Below are 18,912 nucleotides of genomic sequence, written 5' to 3' on the forward strand. Positions count from 1 at the left end.
TCGAAAATTACACCGAAAATTATTCAATCGCCCCTTACTTGCAGATTAATGCCCCAGGTTCACTCTTACCAATAAGACATCCTGGTATCTTGAGTTCTTAGTTGGTTAAAATAAACTTTAATTAACATATAATTTTTTATTAGCAGTGGTGTCTGAACGTCAGGCTACTTTTACTTTACAACTGCTTTATAAAATATGTAAAATGTCAACATGTTTAGGCTATTTAAATGTATTGAGTTATTCATTTTCTGACAGAAACTTAGCGCTCTGACAATTCTGTTACCCTCCTGGGCCACTTCCCCATCTGCCTGTGGAATTGTTTCTTCAGTAGTGGAGACAGAGGTGCAGCTTACCCATCTGGGGCCCTAAGCATAAATTATGTTTGGAGGGCTCCCTCCTATTTAAATGTAGCATGTTCTTGCATGTGTAGTGTAATAGCGCAAGCTGGTGGACAGCAGCAGCAACTGTAGTGGACAGATAGTACACACGCCAGTGAGGGTGTGACACGGTGTGTGTTGACAGAGAGGAGGAACTAGGGTAAGGGTCTTGGAGGACCTTACCTGGAACCTGCTAGCGGGTTCGAGATGGGAGGCGCGGTCAGGGCAGAGCCAGGCCGCGCTGGGAGCATAAAAGGAGCCAAGAGCGGGGGGCTCGAGGCTGCCGGTTCTGGGAGTGGACTCGTCCCGTCGTCGCTGTCGTTTTGTCACTGTCATCGCTAAACGTCTCCGCTAGATATTGCGCTATGAAGATAGTAGTTTGCTATCTCAGTCAGTGCTGTCAGTGTTAGACGGCGAGTCTTTTTTTACAGGCTAGGCTAAGCTACTGTGGAGAGTGTGTGGACGAGACCATGGGAGTTGTTAATAAAGAAAGTGCCTCCTAGAAACTGTCTCTAAATCGTTGACACTACACGTATATTATGTTAAACTTCTTTCCCTCCATACATAACCGACCATGCTAATCAGGGGTGCGGGGAAAGGACAACAAAGTAAACAGTTTAAAAACAAAAATTCAATCTAGATTTAAAAGTGCATACCTCAAGTGGCTTCCTAATATCGGAAGGAAGAGCATTACAGATGGCCGCAGAAGCGCATCTGAAAGCACAGAAGTGCATCTTGTATGTGGTACGTTCTAGTTTGTGGTGTTTGCTCGTATGTGATGCGCGGTATGTATGTGACGTGTTCTCGTATGTGACATGCTGCTAGTATGTGACGTGTTCTCATATGTTATATGCCGCTAGTATGCGGCGTGCCGCTAGTATGCAATGTGTGCTCATATGTTACATGCCGCTAGTATGCGACGTGTGCTCATATGTTACATACTACTATTATGCAATGTGTGCTCGTATGTAACATGCTGCTAGTATGCGACGTGGGGAAGAAGATGACAACCTGCTCGCGGTCTTCCCTGCTACATGCAAAAGCACAATGAATGTCATCACACCGGCGGCTGAATGCCTGACAAAGGTATTCTGGCCTGAAAAGCAACAGTACAGAGAGCATTTCACAAGGTCAGAGCAATGTGAATGTCGGTCCGTCGCTACGAATCATGCAGCTTATCATCGAGCACTTCTCCAGTGCGAAATGTGATTACATCGCGAAGATTCTCCAGTTTCAAGACGTCGACGTCCTTGCACTGGAAGATGCGCATCTGATTGACAGTGCCCTTGATCAAAGATAATCGGATACACTCTCATTGCTGCAAGCCACCATCCGAAACATGGCCTTGCAATATATGTAAAGAACGACCTGAAGGACACGGTCGAGGTCGTGCCACACACCTCGCCACACTACATCGCCATCAAGATCAATGACGTGACAGTGGTCAATGTCTACAAGCCTCCAGGTATGGAATGGCCGTGTCCAGCATTACCGCAGCCAAACCACCCTATCATCCACATAGACGACTTCAACAGCCACCACACTTTGTGGGGCTATAGCGCCAACGATAGAGCTGGTGAACAACTGACATCATGGGCAGCGGCAGAAGACCAGCACTTGCTCTATGACGCAAAAGACCGCGGTGCTTTCAAGTCGGCGAGGTGGAAAACGTTCTATAAGCCCGATTTATGTTTTTTGTCTCTGGACCAGAACGGAAATCCGATGCCGTTGACGAGAACAATCCTAGACGACTTTCCAAATAGCCATCATAGACCTGTAGTGATCCATATTGGTCTTCAAATTCCGCTCTTCCACTGCAGACCAAAAACGCATTGGAATCTGAGATCAGCTGAATGGGTGAATTTCACTGCTGACTTGGAAGAATAAGTTGGAATGATACCTCAACATGCAGTCAACTACCTTCACTTCGTTGGTCTCATCAAGGCAGTTGCCAAGGCCAACATCGCAAGAGGCTTCAGAAAGGTCTTCACTCTATGTTGGACTCCAGAAGGCGAACAGCTTTTCCGGAAATTCCATGCTGATAAGAATCATGAGACTGTAAAAGCAAAGAAGAGAAAGGTGGCGTGAAAGAGTTGAGGCACTTTACTTTGCAAAATAGATCCGTAAAGCCTGGCACCTCCTGAGGTTGATGGGAGCTGCTGCAATGCCAGCCTGTCAACCTCCGCAAGTCAGTCCTGCCGAGATTGCTAGGCAACTTATCAACAATTCACAAACTTCAATCGACAAAAGCATAAGACGGCAAGTTTACAAATAACTTTATTGCACCTTGACTTAAGGCATTCGTGACTGCAATAAGTAATATTCTTTGGTCCCCCCCCCCTTTTTCCTGATTACGACCACTTGTGTTACGATCGAAATGTCGTATTTTTGTTTTTTTGGTTATTTTCTTTGAACCTATCTACATGACTTTACCGAAAGACCCAAAAGAATAACTTTATTGCACACTAGATAACTGCCAAGAAGCCTCTGAATTCTCCTGTCCATTCTCAGTGGAGGAAGTAGATGCCGGTATTCCCCAGTTGAAATGCGGGAAAGCCTCAGGTCTTTACGGTATGTATCCAGAATTCATCAATAACTTGGGACCAAGAGCAAGAAAATGGCTAGCCACATTCTTCACTGACATCCATTCCAGAAGCATTGTTCTGAAGGAGTGAAAATAATCAAGGCAAGGACGCATCGGACACTCAAAACTACCCCCCTACTCAGCATTTGCTACGAACTAATGGAGCAGCTTCTGCTCAAAGGCTGATGCCAACACTTGAGGAAATAGTTCCCCAGGAACAAGCAGGATTTAGAACTGACCGAAATTGTTGCGACCAACTCAACACACCAACTCAAAACAGCGACAGCTTTCATCGACCTCTCTTCAGCTTACGATACCGTATGGCGGAAGGGACTCCTGCTGAAGCTTGCGAAAGCCGTGCCTTGCCACCCGACAATTAGACTAATCACCAAAATGCTGAGCAACCGATGGTTCACCATCCACCTTGGTGAAGCTGCCAGCAGCCCACGAAGATTGAACAATGGACTCCCGCAGGGATCAGTTCTGGCACTAGCGCTGTTCAATCTCTATACTAGCGACATTCCAGTGACATCTTGCCGTAAGTTCACATATGCGGATGATATCACACTCGCAACTCAAGCACGGAAAATGGAGGACTCTGAGGCTGTCCTCGAAAAAGATCTGAAGACTCTGGAAGAATACTTCAAGAATTGGCAGCTTAAGCCTAACCCATCGAAGAGCGTCGTCTCTGCCTTCCACCTGAACAACAGACACGCTTCGAAAACGTTGAACGTTAACTTCTGTGGGGTGAAGCTAAGGCATGATGAACGAAAGCACGAGTAGATATTATTCAGAAACTTGCAGGAACAACCTGGGGAAGCGATGCCAGCAGGTTGAAGATATCGACGTAGGCGCTTGTTCACTCCACTGCAGAGTACCGTGCCCCAGTGTGGGGTGCAAGCCCTCACACGAACCTTGTCGATGCCTTAATTAACAACGTGCTTCGTATCATCAACGGTTCCCTAAACTCTACTCCACTCCCGTGGCTTCCTGTGCTGGCGAATATCACTCCAGCCAACATGGTCTGAATCATGGGCGGCTATGGACGAGGCAAATAAAAACATAATTCATGATCTGACGGTGGAAGTACCGGGATTCTCTCTTCTCACGACGACTATGGACCACGCTGAACCGTGCTCAAACACAACACGGCAGATGCGCGTACACGTTCCATGAATGGAAGATCAAAGAATCGCCCAACTGCGACTGTGAAGAAGTTCAAACCATCAAGCACATCACCGATGAATGCTCCATCCATGCACATCCTGGCGGTATCGGTGAAATCCACACTGCGTCAACCACATCATTGCACTGGATGAGGAACCTTTGCATTAATTTATGACGATCATTAAGAAAAAATAAAAACTGTTGCTTTTCACAATGCCATAAGAAAGAAGAAGTATGCGATGTGTGCTCGTATGTTACATGCTGCTAGTGTGTAGCGTGTGCTTGTACGTGGCGTGTTCAGGGAAGACAACGGGGCTAATCAGCACGGCACGGGTGACGCACGCAACCCCGGCACCGCTGTATGGGCACTCGCCCAGCCGCGCATGGGAGCACCACGTACCGGCCCCCGCACGTGACCTCGGCTGCCAGGACTTGGCCACGCAGCTGCTGCAGCACAGCGAGCACATTCAGGTGATGGAGCTGTATCTGTATACACTGCCATAGAACTGAAATATATATATACACACACTCGGGTTGCGTTCATAATTTTCAAATGAATAAAAAAATGGAAAATTGAGGCGAGATACTAAATTGCTTACAATTAAAAAAAATATACAACCAGAAAAGTTAAACTTACGCAACGTGAATTTTACATCCAAACACATGACTCATGTATACAGTACGGATTAATTAAAATGAAAAGATTTCAGATTTTGGATTTTGAAGGCAATTTTCGATAGTTTTCTTAGTTTTTGAGTTTTGGATAATTTAGAAGAATGTAATGTCCTGTATCTTCATGTATGCAGAGGTAAAATGTAATGTGTGATCTTATGTTTTGAGAAAAAAACAATCTAATCAACTGAAATTTCGTATCTAGGCCTGATTTGTGTATTTTCAGATCTTACAGAGCCATCAGATTAATCTGAAAATCAGTATCACATCCTTAATATATAGAAATGCCCTGATGCTTCAGGCAATTGACATACTCCAAACATATTCTTGGTTCTTTCGGTAAAGTCACGTAGAAGGGAAACAATAACATAATACAAATATAAAACAATAAAATTCTCACGACGTTTCGACTGCAACACAAGCAATCATCATCAGGTGTGAAAACCACAGCAAGAAAATTTGAAAAAAGTGGCGGTTATTTTTAACGTTAGCACCACGGAGAGCGATTATTTTGTTGTTTCCCTTCTAAGTGACTTTACCGAAAGAACCAATAATATGAATCCCTGCAGTCACGAAAGCTTTAAATAAAAAAAATACTCCAAACAATTACATATGTTTTAATTATTAGACAGCTAGTGATAAGTGTTGTGTTGATTATGTGTGATTTGTTTTGAAATCCTGTCTATGATTTAAACACGGTATGAACAGAATATCAAGTGAATAACAAAAAGCACGTGAGCAGCTCATGATGGACAAATGTACAAATATAGATTATGTAACCTTAATCGTAGCTCTGCTCTGTATGTTATTGTATAGCGCATCATTTTAGTGACATTGACATCACATTGCTTATGTTGATTCAATGAGGATGAGACAACTGCATACATTGGATTTCCACCACTGATTACCCCTGGTATGGAGGGTTTCAAAGACTCAAATAAAATATACCATCACATGGTCTGCTACAAGTCGTACAGAGCCATCAATATACATGGAACCCAACTCAGGGCTAACTACTGTACATGCAGTGTTGTATAATGTCCCCCCACTATTGCTAAGTACTGATTTGATGGGCATAGTGGTGCATGCCCGTGCTTTTGAGAGATGGTTGGTGGATCCGACGTAGGTTATCATGTACCCAACATCCTCAGTTGGAAGAAGACCAGGAGATGGCACAACGGCAAGTGAGTTTTGGCTCATCTGTACAGATAGGGTGGGGGGGGGGTTATCTTCTCATCCACTTGATTTTCACAACATTCATTCCCCGTATAAAATACTCCTTGGAAAAAAAAACTATTTACCAAATATCCCAATACCGAACCCAATTGCATGATGACATAATTACAGCATGCGATACAGACCCCGGTAATTACACAATGTAATATAAGCATCATTTGGGCTTTTGTAGTTTGTAATGTGGTTTCAGAGCAGGTTGCGGTGACATGTAAACGATCCCTATATATGCTTGTGCTGTTCTTGTAATTCCATTCTCCATCACCCTTATGTATACTTATTAATAGGTTTTTTTTTTCTCCCATTATTCCATTCGCGTGGATTTGTTTGTTTCAGACAAATACATCACTTTGGCAGAGTCTTTCGGACACTTCTAGTCAGCTCATCAGACTTTGATGAGAGTTGTTGTTAAGCTGTGGAGTATTAAATGCATTGTCGTCTCAAGTGCCTCCAATGCCTGTTTGGCACCATAATTACTCAGCAGATCTGAACCACTTGAATGTTTGTCTCGTCATCAGTTAATCGGCTGAGCCAATCAAAATCAGTGTCAATGGAACACATTTTTTTATAACATGCAGAAACCTGGGAATTGAACAATAATTTCACAAATTTGGGAACACAAAGCCACGTTGCTTCTGATCCATCTTAATTAGAGTAATTATTGTGAAAGGTAACTGAAGGTTTTCAATACCTACCTACCAGCTGGTACGTGTTGTATGCAATGAGCTAGGTGTAATTTTTTCGGAAAGTGCAGTATATAAAATTAAATAATATAAGCATATCAAATAAATAAAACATTCAAAGCGACATGTGTGTGTCTACATCTGTCAAAACGTGACCATATTTGCAGTTGCTCATTTATAACTATCACATTTGAAATTAAAAGCTGTCTGTTTGGGATTTTCGCCGTTTTTAAGCCGCAGGCTTGTCACAGTTTGTGAGTCAGTGGAGCTTTATGCACCAAATTCCACTCTGCAGATATAAATATTAAAGTGAGAAAACATGTATATGGAATATGGCATAATTAGCTACATTGTATTTAAATGTAACAGAAAACTTTTGAAACACAGGTGGAATAGACCAGACCCTGAGAATTGTTTTAATGGATTTGGTAAATGGATAGATTAACATTCATCACGCTAAAACATTGATCAGTTTTCATCGAGTTGCCAGTTTTGTTCTGGTCACCACCTGGTAATATATTTGCGATAAATGTATTGATAAAACTCCTTATACAAGGTGGATGGTTGGCTCAGGTGTCTGGGTTCAGATCCAGATAGCTGCCAATGAATAAACCGGGTTCTTAATGGTCACAGCCTGGTAACCAATGACTTGGAAAAAAAAATATATAGTTGACTTATTTATCCAGGAAAGCCACACTGAGACGTAGGACTCTTTTATCGGGAGGATCGTACATTGGTTTTGTATTTTAATGTTTATACGTGTAGGAGGAAACAAGAGCATCCGGAGAAAACCCATGCACACAAGGGGGCAACACGATCCCCCTACATCAGTGGCTCTCAACATTTTCTGTAGCCTGCACCCCTTTGGTTCTTGGTTCTGAATCGTTAATTTATTTTTGTTGTAATGTTAATAATACATAGGTTTGATGAAATAAAGTAGTTGTACTTACGTCCCGTGCTTCATTTGTTCCGCACTCCCAGGGGTGCGAGAGGCTAAATTACAGTTTTGATACTTGACCATTTCATGGAAACTGATTTTCTGAAACTTAATTCGATGCCAATGATCCTGAAAAAAGTTAACCTCCTTTTGCTGGCTTTAAAGCAACAACAACAAGCGCCACCACGCTGGTGGCCAGGTGCCTCTGAAGCTCACAACTCATGCCAAGCACTGAAACAACACCACCGAGTTTCTGGGTTTGAATCTGGGCAAGCAAAATACTGTACTCAAAAGTATAGTCATCTGGTGGCCTGATCATAGTCATCAGTGACTGCCTCGATGAATACGTATTTTTTTTATTTCATTTACACGTGACAGTCTTGGCAGAGCATATGTAGGTTGTGCCCCTAGTGTGGATATTGAGGCCTATTGGAGTAAGTGCAGATCTAGTTTTGGGGGTGTCGTCATGTCGAAAGAGGTATTCTCTGATACAAGGCGATCCACTGCTTCATGTAATAATTTCTTCATGAAATGTCTTCATCTCTCGATGTGATGCTGATAAGCACAATTACAATACAATTTGGAATTATGAAAAATGTTAACTACATTCATAGTGGTGTATTAGCTATTGATATATAATATGATCCAGATATTTTTACACATTGCAATATCCGTACTTTATTGGGCGTTATTAATTACAAAATGTTCGGGTGTCTGCCCAGTCATGCATTTGTTCATTAAGTTGCAACATATTCTCCGAGTCATTATCACATTTTGAAATGAGGTTACAGATTTTAACATTAAAAACTCTGTGACATTAAGGTGTCACATAAAATGACAATATGATGAATAGCATTTGTTTGTATAAAGAGACTTATCAAAGTATCACGGAAACCTAGCATTTCACGTAGTTAATTAAGAATGTATTATATTTTGGAAAGAAACGTTATTAAACATTTTAAAGATCTCTTATAACTAAACATGATTAATGAATGGCAATGTGATAAAAAATGCAATTCTTGAATTTTCAGTGCTCAACTCGTGTGGCAGATATATTTAATGCATTACCGTAAATTTCACATACAGCACCATCCATCATTAATTTCACCATGCAATTTACTATTGACGGCGGATAAAATTATTATTTTTTAACTAGGGTACCACATTCTCTCATTAAGGGCGGGTTTCATTATCTTTATATATTACAATTATGAAACCACAATTTACGTGATATCATTTTCTAATGTAAATGAGACTCATTTAGCTAAAGTGTGATAAACAGGGCTAATCTGGATTAGACAAAACCCGCCATGAGGAGGGTGGGGCATTTAACTGTGCATCTCATTTTAGCAGCACATATTGTATTATGGGTCTGTGGGGGGTAATGCCCCCCTCCCCACTCCCCATTATGTGGGGCCTGATCTCCCCCTCCCTCACCACGAGGGGGGGGGGGGCGCCACGTTTACTTGGTGGGGGCTGATGCCCCCCCCTTCACTCCCCATTAAGTGGGGGCCGAGCTCCCCCTCACCCACCCCGGGCTGGGGGGGCGCCACTTCTAATTGGTGGGGGCTGATGCCCTCCCCCCCACCCGCCATTGGGGGGGGGGAGGTCAATCACCTCCTCCCCCTCCTCGCGCGTCCTAACCGCGTGGATTACGTAATTGTTTGACTCGCCGCTGTGTGGGGATTAATTAATAATTTACACTAAGACGTTGTGTCAACAAGGCGAACGCTCCCGCGTGGTCCGAATATTAATAAATTAATCGGCGTTCACGCGCCCCCCACCCACTCACGTGTGTCTCACCGTTAACACTGCGGTGAGACACACAGACACACGTGACACGTGTGTTTCACCATTAACACTGCGGTGAGACACACAGACACACGTGACACGTGTGTCTCACCTTTAACACTGCGGTGAGACACACAGACACACGTGACACTCACGTGTGTCTCACCGTTAACACTGCGGTGAGACACGCACAGACACTGGTGACACTCACGTGTGTCTCACCGTTAACACTGCGGTGAGACACGCACAGACACTGGTGACACTCACGTGTGTCTCACCGTTAACACTGCGGTGAGACACACAGACACACTAGTGACACTCACGTGTGTCTCACCGTTAACACTGCGGTGAGACACGCACAGACACTAGTGACACGTGTGTCTCACCGTTAACACTGTGGTGCACACACAGACACACTAGTGACACTCACGTGTGTCTCACCGTTAACACTGCGGTGAGACACGCACAGACACTAGTGACACGTGTGTCTCACTGTTAACACTGTGGTGCATACACAGACACACGTGACACTCACGTGTGTCTCACCGTTAACACTGTGGTGAGACACACACAGACACTAGTGACACTCACGTGTGTCTCACCGTTAACACTGTGGTGCACACATAGACACACGTGACACTCACGTGTGTCTCACCTTTAACACTGCGGTGTGCACACAGACACACTAGTGACATTCACGTGTGTCTCACCGTTAACGCCGTGGTGCACGTACAGACACACGTGACACTCACGTGTGTCTCACCGTTAACACTGTGGTGCACACACAGACACTAGTGACACTCACGTGTGTCTCACCGTTAACACTGTGGTGCACACACAGACACACTAGTGACACTCACGTGTGTCTCACCGTTAACACCGTGGTGCACACACAGACACTAGTGACACTCACGTGTGTCTCACCGTTAACACTGCGGTGAGACACGCACAGACACTAGTGACACTCACGTGTGTCTCACCGTTAACACTGCGGTGAGACACACAGACACACGTGACACTCACGTGTGTCTCACCGTTAACACTGTGGTGCACGCACAGACACACTAGTGACACTCACGTGTGTCTCACCGTTAACACTGCGGTGCACACATAGACACACGTGACACTCACGTGTGACACTCACGTGTGTCTCACCGTTAACACTGTGGTGAGACACACATACACTAGTGACACTCACGTGTGTCTCACCGTTAACACTGTGGTGCACACACAGACACACTAGTGACACTCACGTGTGTCTCACCTTTAACACTGCGGTGTGCACACAGACACACTAGTGACATTCACGTGTGTCTCACCGTTAACACTGTGATGCTCCCATAGACACACTAGTGACACTCACGTGTGTCTCACCGTTAACACTGTGGTGCATACACAGACACTAGTGACACTCACGTGTGTCTCACCGTTAACACTGTGATGCTCCCATAGACACGCGCCGGCGCGGGCCACCGTTGATATTTTAATATGCGCGCGCGTCACACCCACACTGACTTATAGTCACCCACACACCGTCGTACGCCGATCGCTGTCCCACCGCTCTTCACACGCACACATGCACCACGCGTCAAACGTCAGTCTGTGCTAAGATTTATTTCCCGGAGCGAATAGGGGACCCCTGTTTATGGCCCCCTCCAGCCAGCACCCTTCGGACAGCGCCTAACCTCCTATCACCTGGCCGTCGCAGACTGCGTCTATCCTCCAAGCTCGAGCTGACTGCGAGCTGGGCTGAATTGGCCCCCTCCCCCCGTACTGACCCACCTTTCCAGCTGCACGATGGGGGTTGGGGAAGATGCCCGCCTCGGAGACTTTGCCTGGGCAATCTTTTCAGCTGCACCCTGCAGGCGTCCCACGGACGCTGAGGGCGGCTGGTGTTCTCTCCCACTCCAGAAAAAACTCTGATCCAATTTGCCCTCCTTCCACCCTTATGTTCCCAAAGCCCGTTAATCCCCGGGTTATATGATGTCATCCTGAGCATCCAATCAAATCCTCTTATACGGCCGTTTTGAGCGCTCTATACCTGCGTTCCCCGCCGTTGACTCACCGATAATCCCCACGCTCCCTCCAACTTAAATCAACTCTTATATACCTAGTGGCTTTTCCCTCCCACCCCACTGTTTACACTGCCGCTGGGTACTGGCTGAAGGTCCCCCCCCCCCGTGTTGTGTATGCTTCATTGCGGCTGGCCTGTAAAGCTCTATGCCCTCTTTTAGGGGGGCCGCCATGTAATCTGGTCTGGGGGGCTCAGCCAAATTCCTGGTCCGGGGAAACCGTGGAACGTCCCTGTTAATGGGGTCCTCGGGTGAAAACCCATCGTACCAGGTGATCCCTCCTCGAGACCTTACGGGGGTGCATGCGAGTGTTTAGTGGGGTGTGCGTGCGTTCGTGGGGGGGGGGGGGGGGGGGGTGCAAGGATAGGGTAGCAAGGATAGGGTAGTGCCGGCCGAGCTGCTTCGCTGCGGTGGCACCACAGGTCACCTGTAGATGCTCTACATAAGCCATACGGAATAATACAATGGGTTGTCGAGGGTAAATGTGGACCATGGCTATACACAACACAGTTATATGATCCATTCAGAGACCCCTCTCTGAGGTTTCAGAGAGGGGTCTTTGAATTAGGCGCCACGGTGGCGAGATGTTAACTACCTCCCCTCGTATGCAGGAGGTCGTGGGTTCGAATCTGGCTAATCGCCTAATGAAACTGGTTGTAATCGCGAGCAAAACTTCGTGCTCGAATTGTATATGGTGTGGGTATACTTTCCAACACACCGGTGTGCTGAAGTAGTAACTGTTTGGCACGTTTTGTATACGTGACAAATCTTACTAATTGGCTGTGTTGGGTGGTGGCAGGTGTTTAACGATACATTTACAGTTGTGTGATCTAACCTAAAAAAAAAACCTTTATTGTGAATAGCAAACTTACGTTTGATTATTACCTATCATACTTGCTTAGAACAAAGCTTTAATTTTTCTGGCTCGATAATCTGCTTGGATTCCTGTTAGTCTGGGTGACGCTCGCCTAACTGCGCGTGCACGGTAGGCGCGGTCTACGGCCATGTCTGCGTGATGATGTCACCCACAGCGTGCTAGCGTCAAGCATCCCAACCCCATCCACCCGTGGATCCCGTGCAAATGCAAGGGAACAGAGGGGGAGGGTTGAAGGAGCAGGATAGAGGCATGGGGGAAGGAGGAGAGGGAGATAGAGGAGGAAGATATAGGAGAGACAGGGGGCAGGGAGGATAGGGACATAGAGGAGGAAGAGACAGAGATGAGAGGGGCGGGGAGAGGGTGAAAGGGCATGCATTGGTGAGAAGAGAGACCAAAACTGAATGTCGACAGCGAAGGAACGTGGTAAGCATTGGGAGAGAGGATTAGTAGGGGCAAGAAAGATTGAGATAGAAAAGGAGAGATGGGAATTAGGAGAGTGAGGGCGAGAGATATAAACAGGCAGAGAGAGAGGGGAAGTGGGCAAAATAGAGTGGAGTTAGAAGAGGGGACAGGGGAATAGAGAAACAGAGACAGCTAGAAATTGATATAAATTGCGACATACAATATAGAAGGCAAGATAAAGGTGGAGAGGCAGGGCTCTATGTACATTTTACATTTTGCTGGCTGGCTGGGAGGGATGGGTAGACGCACACATCCAAAGGACGTGCGGGTTGCGTTTTTACTACATTATGATTATTCGTAATTTGACATGGGGTGGTGACATACCCCAGTGATAGTGTGTTCAATGGACATACAATTTCACTAATTTGCCTCCTCTTTGTGGTGTGATACACCTTCTTCAAGGGTAGCTTATGCATGCTTCTTTAGAACGCAACACGTACGCAGTGTATTAACTCGCATCTATTATGCGTTCCCAGGTCATTCTTGGTGGCGGTCGGAGTAATTTTTTCCCGAGCTCTGTGAAGGATCCTGAATACCCAGAGACGCACGTGGGAAAGAGGCAGGATGGACGGAACCTCGTGCATGAGTGGCTTGCTCGCACGTGGGGTAAAAAATCTGACTACGTTTGGACAAAGAAGGACTTTGAAAATATTAACCCCGAGGACACGAATTACCTTCTTGGTATGTATTTAAACATATTGGTCAGTTACACCCAAGCTTAACAAATCTATGCAGAAGATTCAGTTTCTTTTTTATTTTGCAAGCCTATAATTGTTAAAGCAGTCGTTTAAATCAGGTCAATTTGGTAAAAAAAACATTGCACAAATTATTGATGGAAATACAATAAATTGCATTGGCATTTAAAGTGCATTTGCACTAAATATAGATGTTTATTTAATCAACACATCTAAATGTAAATTATCTTTGCAAGTACAGAGCAAACACTAGTGTTTAAATTTTTCTCAATTAATGTGATTTGGTTCGGAAAGTAGTGGAGAATAAAAACAAATGCCAGTGTGATTAATGCAAAATAAAGCCGGCGGTGTATAACCTTACAAATAGTTTCCTTTATCTATTAAGCCAATAATGAAACATCTGTTACATCCTGCGAACCTAATACTAGCGTGGTAATATTAATTCCCAATTCCAAATAAATCCGTCGCATGGAGATTTATTGCACGCAAAAGTGTCACGAGAAGAGCTCTTTTTCAGTAATAGTGGCCCTACGCGCGTCATATTGCCCTGCAATCAGAAGTTATGCCGCTCACATGTGAAGTCGCTGCCTTAGTGAATTGGCACAGCTGTTGTTAATAATCCGCAGAGCATTCACCTTCCTCTGGAATGTCGCCTATTGTTGAGTGTGTCCGCCCGATGGTGATATCTCCCTGCATTTGAATAGCCCTCCGTGAAAGAAAAAAAAAGTCAAGCCTCGTGAAAAAGCATTTCAAAACCATGATCTAAGTCGTGCCATGTCATTGGTAACTTCAGGGCAGACAGCTCCCTTGTCGCGTTTACAATGTCTCCTTGCCTCCTGGAGAGCCTAGACATGATCAAATTTGAATTCATGCTTAATTTAGTGTTTTTTACTCTTGACCAGAAGTGTGACAATAATCTAAGCAGATGCTTCTCATTTAATCTATAGCCAACACCTGCCATGGGGAAACTTTAATCCATATTACTCATTCTTTTGCCAACAATTGTTAATTATCTTTAAGACAAATATTTTCCCCTGACATGGATCACAAAAGCTGCGCATACATTTGTTTTGTTTTCCTCTCTTCTCATTGAACCGAGAGTTAAAGAGTAAAGTATTAGATGTTATCAGTTATATTGAATGCCTTTGTTTAACCATAATTAACAATGTATTCAGTATTTAAGCCTTAGTAAGTGGTCTCTGTGTGTCTATGTTGTGGTTCTCTCTCTGTGTCTATGTATTGTCTCTCTCTGCTTTTGTGTCTGTCTGTGTGTGTCTCCGTTTCTGTGTTTTGTCTCTCTCTCAAATTTAGTTCTACCTGATGACGACTGCTTGTGTTGCAATCGAAACGTCGTACTCTATTTTTTAATTTATTTTCTTTCTACGTGATTTTACCGAAATAACCAAATAGTAAGCCTTAGTATATAACAAAACATATAAGTGTAAAATATTTAACAACAATACCAATCAAGTCAAGTCAAATGGTTTAAATGTTCAATTTAACATTGGAGCTATGCTCGTGTACATTGGCAATCCTGAGCCAACTGGAGAAATTCCACATCATGGCAGGGATGCTTTCACAAATTACTACTTATTTTGTCGACCATGGTAGGATTGTTGGCTGAGCTCTGAATGGAATTTTAACTGGGAACTTTTCAATTGTGATATGACTAAGACTTGCCGCAGAGCTTCGTAGCTAGATTAAATCACCGTACACAATTCACCCACATAAATAAACTGTCATCAAACAATGCCGCAATCTCTCTGGCTTCTAACCCATGCCCTGATCTCATCCCTCCATCTCTGAGGTAGTTGTGCTCTAGGACATGTTCCCTCCTTTGGCCACCAATCAATCACTATTCTCGTCCATTGGCTAACATCCTTAATAGCAATGTGTTCTAGCCAATAGCACATGTTTTCACCAGTCGACATGGCGTGTCGAATTTGCAGTTTTTTATGTTTTACACTTTCTGTCTATTCTCCTCTGCCCGCTTCCCTCCCTTTCACAACTATTCTCACATTTTGATCTGTCAAGAGCACCACACCAAACCGACTGGAGAATATTTTGTGATGACAAAGATTTGTGAAGTTAACAAATGTTTTTTGGGGAAAAATAAACGAGTCTAAATGCACCTTGAAAGCAGGCGCATGCTTTCTATAGTATGCACACACACACAGCGTGGACTTGACTTTATTTTTTATTTTAGGCCTTTAAGCAACAAAAAACATATAAAAGTCTGGTGGAACAGTAATGCGAGTGAGAGGGCACACGTAAGATATATAATTCTGTAGTCCCTAAACATATGTGGAAATGCAAGAGGAACTAGAGAACTATGATAGGTAAGTGGAGACAGAGCGAAGAACAGAAGATGATGGCAAAGAAGAAAGAGGGGAGGAATGAGCGAAATCAGTTTTGGCTAACGCATGCATAATGGTGACCATTTTTGGTTTACATCGCCAATGATCTCTGCAACAGGTCTCCCAGATGTCCCAGTGTGCGAATTTATTGAGTTGCCTTAACTTGTCATAATGTTAATAATGGAAAGGAGTGTCGTGCGTGTCCCTTTCCAGGACTCTTTGAGCCGGGACATATGGGATGGGCTCCCAGCCACCTTGAACGGAATGACCCGTCCCTGGCAGAAATGGTGGAAAAGAGTCTGAAGATCCTGCAGAAGAACAAGCATGGCTTTTTCCTCTTTGTTGAAGGTTTTATATTCTTTATTATGTGAAATATATTAATACTATTTGTTTTCATTACTTATACATAGTGCTTTACTGTATGCAACGATAACATACATTCAGACAGACCATCTCACAGGCAATTCCATATTTTGCAAAAAGTTCGTGGCAAATATGTTTATAATATTTAAATTTCGATTTAAAGCTTTCGTGACTGCAATGATTCATCTTCTTTGGTTCTTTCGGTAAAGTCACGTAGAATGAGAATAAAATTTTATCAATTTATTATAATAAATTTATCAATTTATTATTTTATTCTCATTCTACGTGACTTTACCGAAAGAACCAAAGAAGATGTTTATAATAACTAGCAGGAACAGGAAGTCATCACACCTCTCTTCACCTCTCCAGTGCCTCTTGACGTAATCACACTTCTCTGCCACCTTGCTGCCCCATGTCTCGTGACGTCATCACCCACATTCGCTTCCTCGCCGACTGTTGACGCCAGAACCCTCCCTCCCCTCCTCACAACATTACCCCAATCTTGCATGACTTCAGTACTCCTCTGCCCAACACCACAGTGTCTCCGAGGTCATCAGCTCCTCCATTTCCATCTCAGCCCAATCAACCCCTCCTGTCCACCTCATACCCACCACCCAACATCCCCCTCCAACCCCCGACCCTTTCGGCCACCCGGCCAAGCTTGTTTTTATTTTCCTGCATATCCTGGTGCGTTGACAGACAGGCGAACAGGTATATTATTACATAGATAAAATATGAAAACAGAATAAAAATATCAAACTAATTAACCTAATGATGTTTTTTAAATGATGATTTAGAAATCCGATGTAATTAGTGTGGTTGCACTGCCAATTGTCTGTTGATATTTCTAATCCTTCATTACAATTAGGCCTCGGCAAGGTAAGGTAAAAGGTAAAAACAACGAGCCTACCTTTACCCTACCTTTTACCCTTACCCCATACAAATTACCCGATTACAGGGTAATTACTGGGGTACTACACATGAACAAGGTTTGTAACAGGTAAATGCTAGGTAGAGCGCTTTTATCATATAGAATACTTTCGATGATTCCAATTTTACACGCTTTCTTTTAACTCACTGTCTGTTGTTGTCGTTGTTGTATGCTCAAATCTTGTAACTCAATTTGAACCCACTTCCCAATGTGGTATTGACTGCAAACTTGATATACTTATATCATACTGATGACAATACTATATTCTATCATTCAAAATAAAAATATATATTTTTTTAAACATTCTTTTTTACGTTATGTTTCGGCTTGGGTCTAATTGTCCACTGTCAACTGACGTTGGCTGTAATTGCCACACGGTCCCTTACGTTGTGGCAAGCTTCGGGGTCACTTCCTAGAGTCGTGGAGTTCTGCCATGACTCGTACATTTCATAAAAGCGTGTTTTTAAAAGTAAAAAAAAATATTACTTATTATTAAATGGAGGCCACGGACTGTGCCACGGAGCTTTTAGCGGTAAACAAGACACCGCATTTACCGGGTAATACTTTGCGCTACCTTTACCCTACCGGGCAATTCTTCCGCACTAGCTTACCCCTTGGGAAAGGCGACATCTTTACCCTTTACCTTTACCCTTTTACCCGGTAAAAAGGGTAAATTACCTTACCTTGCTGAGGCCTAATTACAATTTGCCGTGCAATGTATAAATTAGCTGAGTGCAGAAAGTTCAAAGATATATTCGTTCAAGTTAAAGTATTTCTCTACTGAAACAATAAAGGGGGTGCTTATCTCGACTGGTGGACCCTGGGCCAGTCGTAAAACAAAACTCCACATTACCATGTATATATCCATAGGACACCCGCTTTTGATTTTAAACTAAACATTTTTTTTTTTGCAAATCCAGGGGGATTTAGTTCAAAACTGACCCAAATTTAAAATCACCACCACCTATTTTGATTATACCAAATTGAATGTTTTTGTTAATCAGCTGTTCAGATCCCCCCCCCCACCCCATACGTATTCGAATTATGCTCTCGGCTTTGTATGATGAGATGAAGTGTCGATTTGGAGCTTTCTCAGAGCAGTGCATTACCCTGTTTCAGAGAATAGATACGGAAGGTCATGTCACAGAAGAACTGTGTTCTGAGTTGCGGTGACATTTATACACTAAATAAATCCAAGTTGTATTGTTTTGTATTTCTATCGTCTCTTCAAGGAACCTCTTTCATAAACAGTAGGGGGACACTGCTTTTTTTGCATATGCCCAGCTAAGGAGAAATGTTTGTAGTGTGGCAGGCAAACTCAAAAAACATTCTTAGACCTGGAATTTAGCTCAATTAAGTGAGAAAACAACTTTAACAAAATGGGCTTTTTTGGTAGTCATTGGTGACCAGACCTCGACAATCAATTCGCTAAACTTGAGAACCCATTATCTTTATATGGGTGCATTTCCATATTCGAACCCATGAGTCACCGGCCTACCTCTATATATTTTTTTATTAATATTTTACATTTTAAGTGATAAATGAAATCATATATCATGAGCACAGTTTCTTTTTAATATTGTAATACTTTGGTAATGTACTCCTGTATATATAATACATCATCTTCATCATTACCGTCAATATAGAGTACTGCTTAATGCAAGCCTTCCTTACAAGTATCATTGCTTGCAGACTCTGCTGAAGTACCTTA

The 18,912-nt window shown here is 43.5% G+C and overlaps 1 protein-coding gene across 1 annotated transcript in view; it reads left to right on the forward strand.

Moving 5' to 3' along the window:
• LOC116948083 (alkaline phosphatase-like) overlaps positions 1-18,912 on the forward strand; it is a 57,439-nt gene that overhangs the window by 24,323 nt on the left and 14,204 nt on the right. Inside the window, exons 5-7 of the mRNA XM_032964398.2 lie at positions 4,430-4,599; positions 13,332-13,536; positions 16,121-16,255. Of these exons, the coding sequence (XP_032820289.1) occupies positions 4,430-4,599; positions 13,332-13,536; positions 16,121-16,255 (510 nt within the window). The remainder of the gene's footprint in view (positions 1-4,429; positions 4,600-13,331; positions 13,537-16,120; positions 16,256-18,912) is intronic.

This window comes from Petromyzon marinus, chromosome 32 (assembly GCF_048934315.1).
Source record: "Petromyzon marinus isolate PM22_M1 ecotype Great Lakes invasive population chromosome 32, UKy_Petmar_22M1.pri1.0, whole genome shotgun sequence".
Taxonomy (NCBI): Eukaryota; Metazoa; Chordata; class Hyperoartia; order Petromyzontiformes; family Petromyzontidae; genus Petromyzon; species Petromyzon marinus.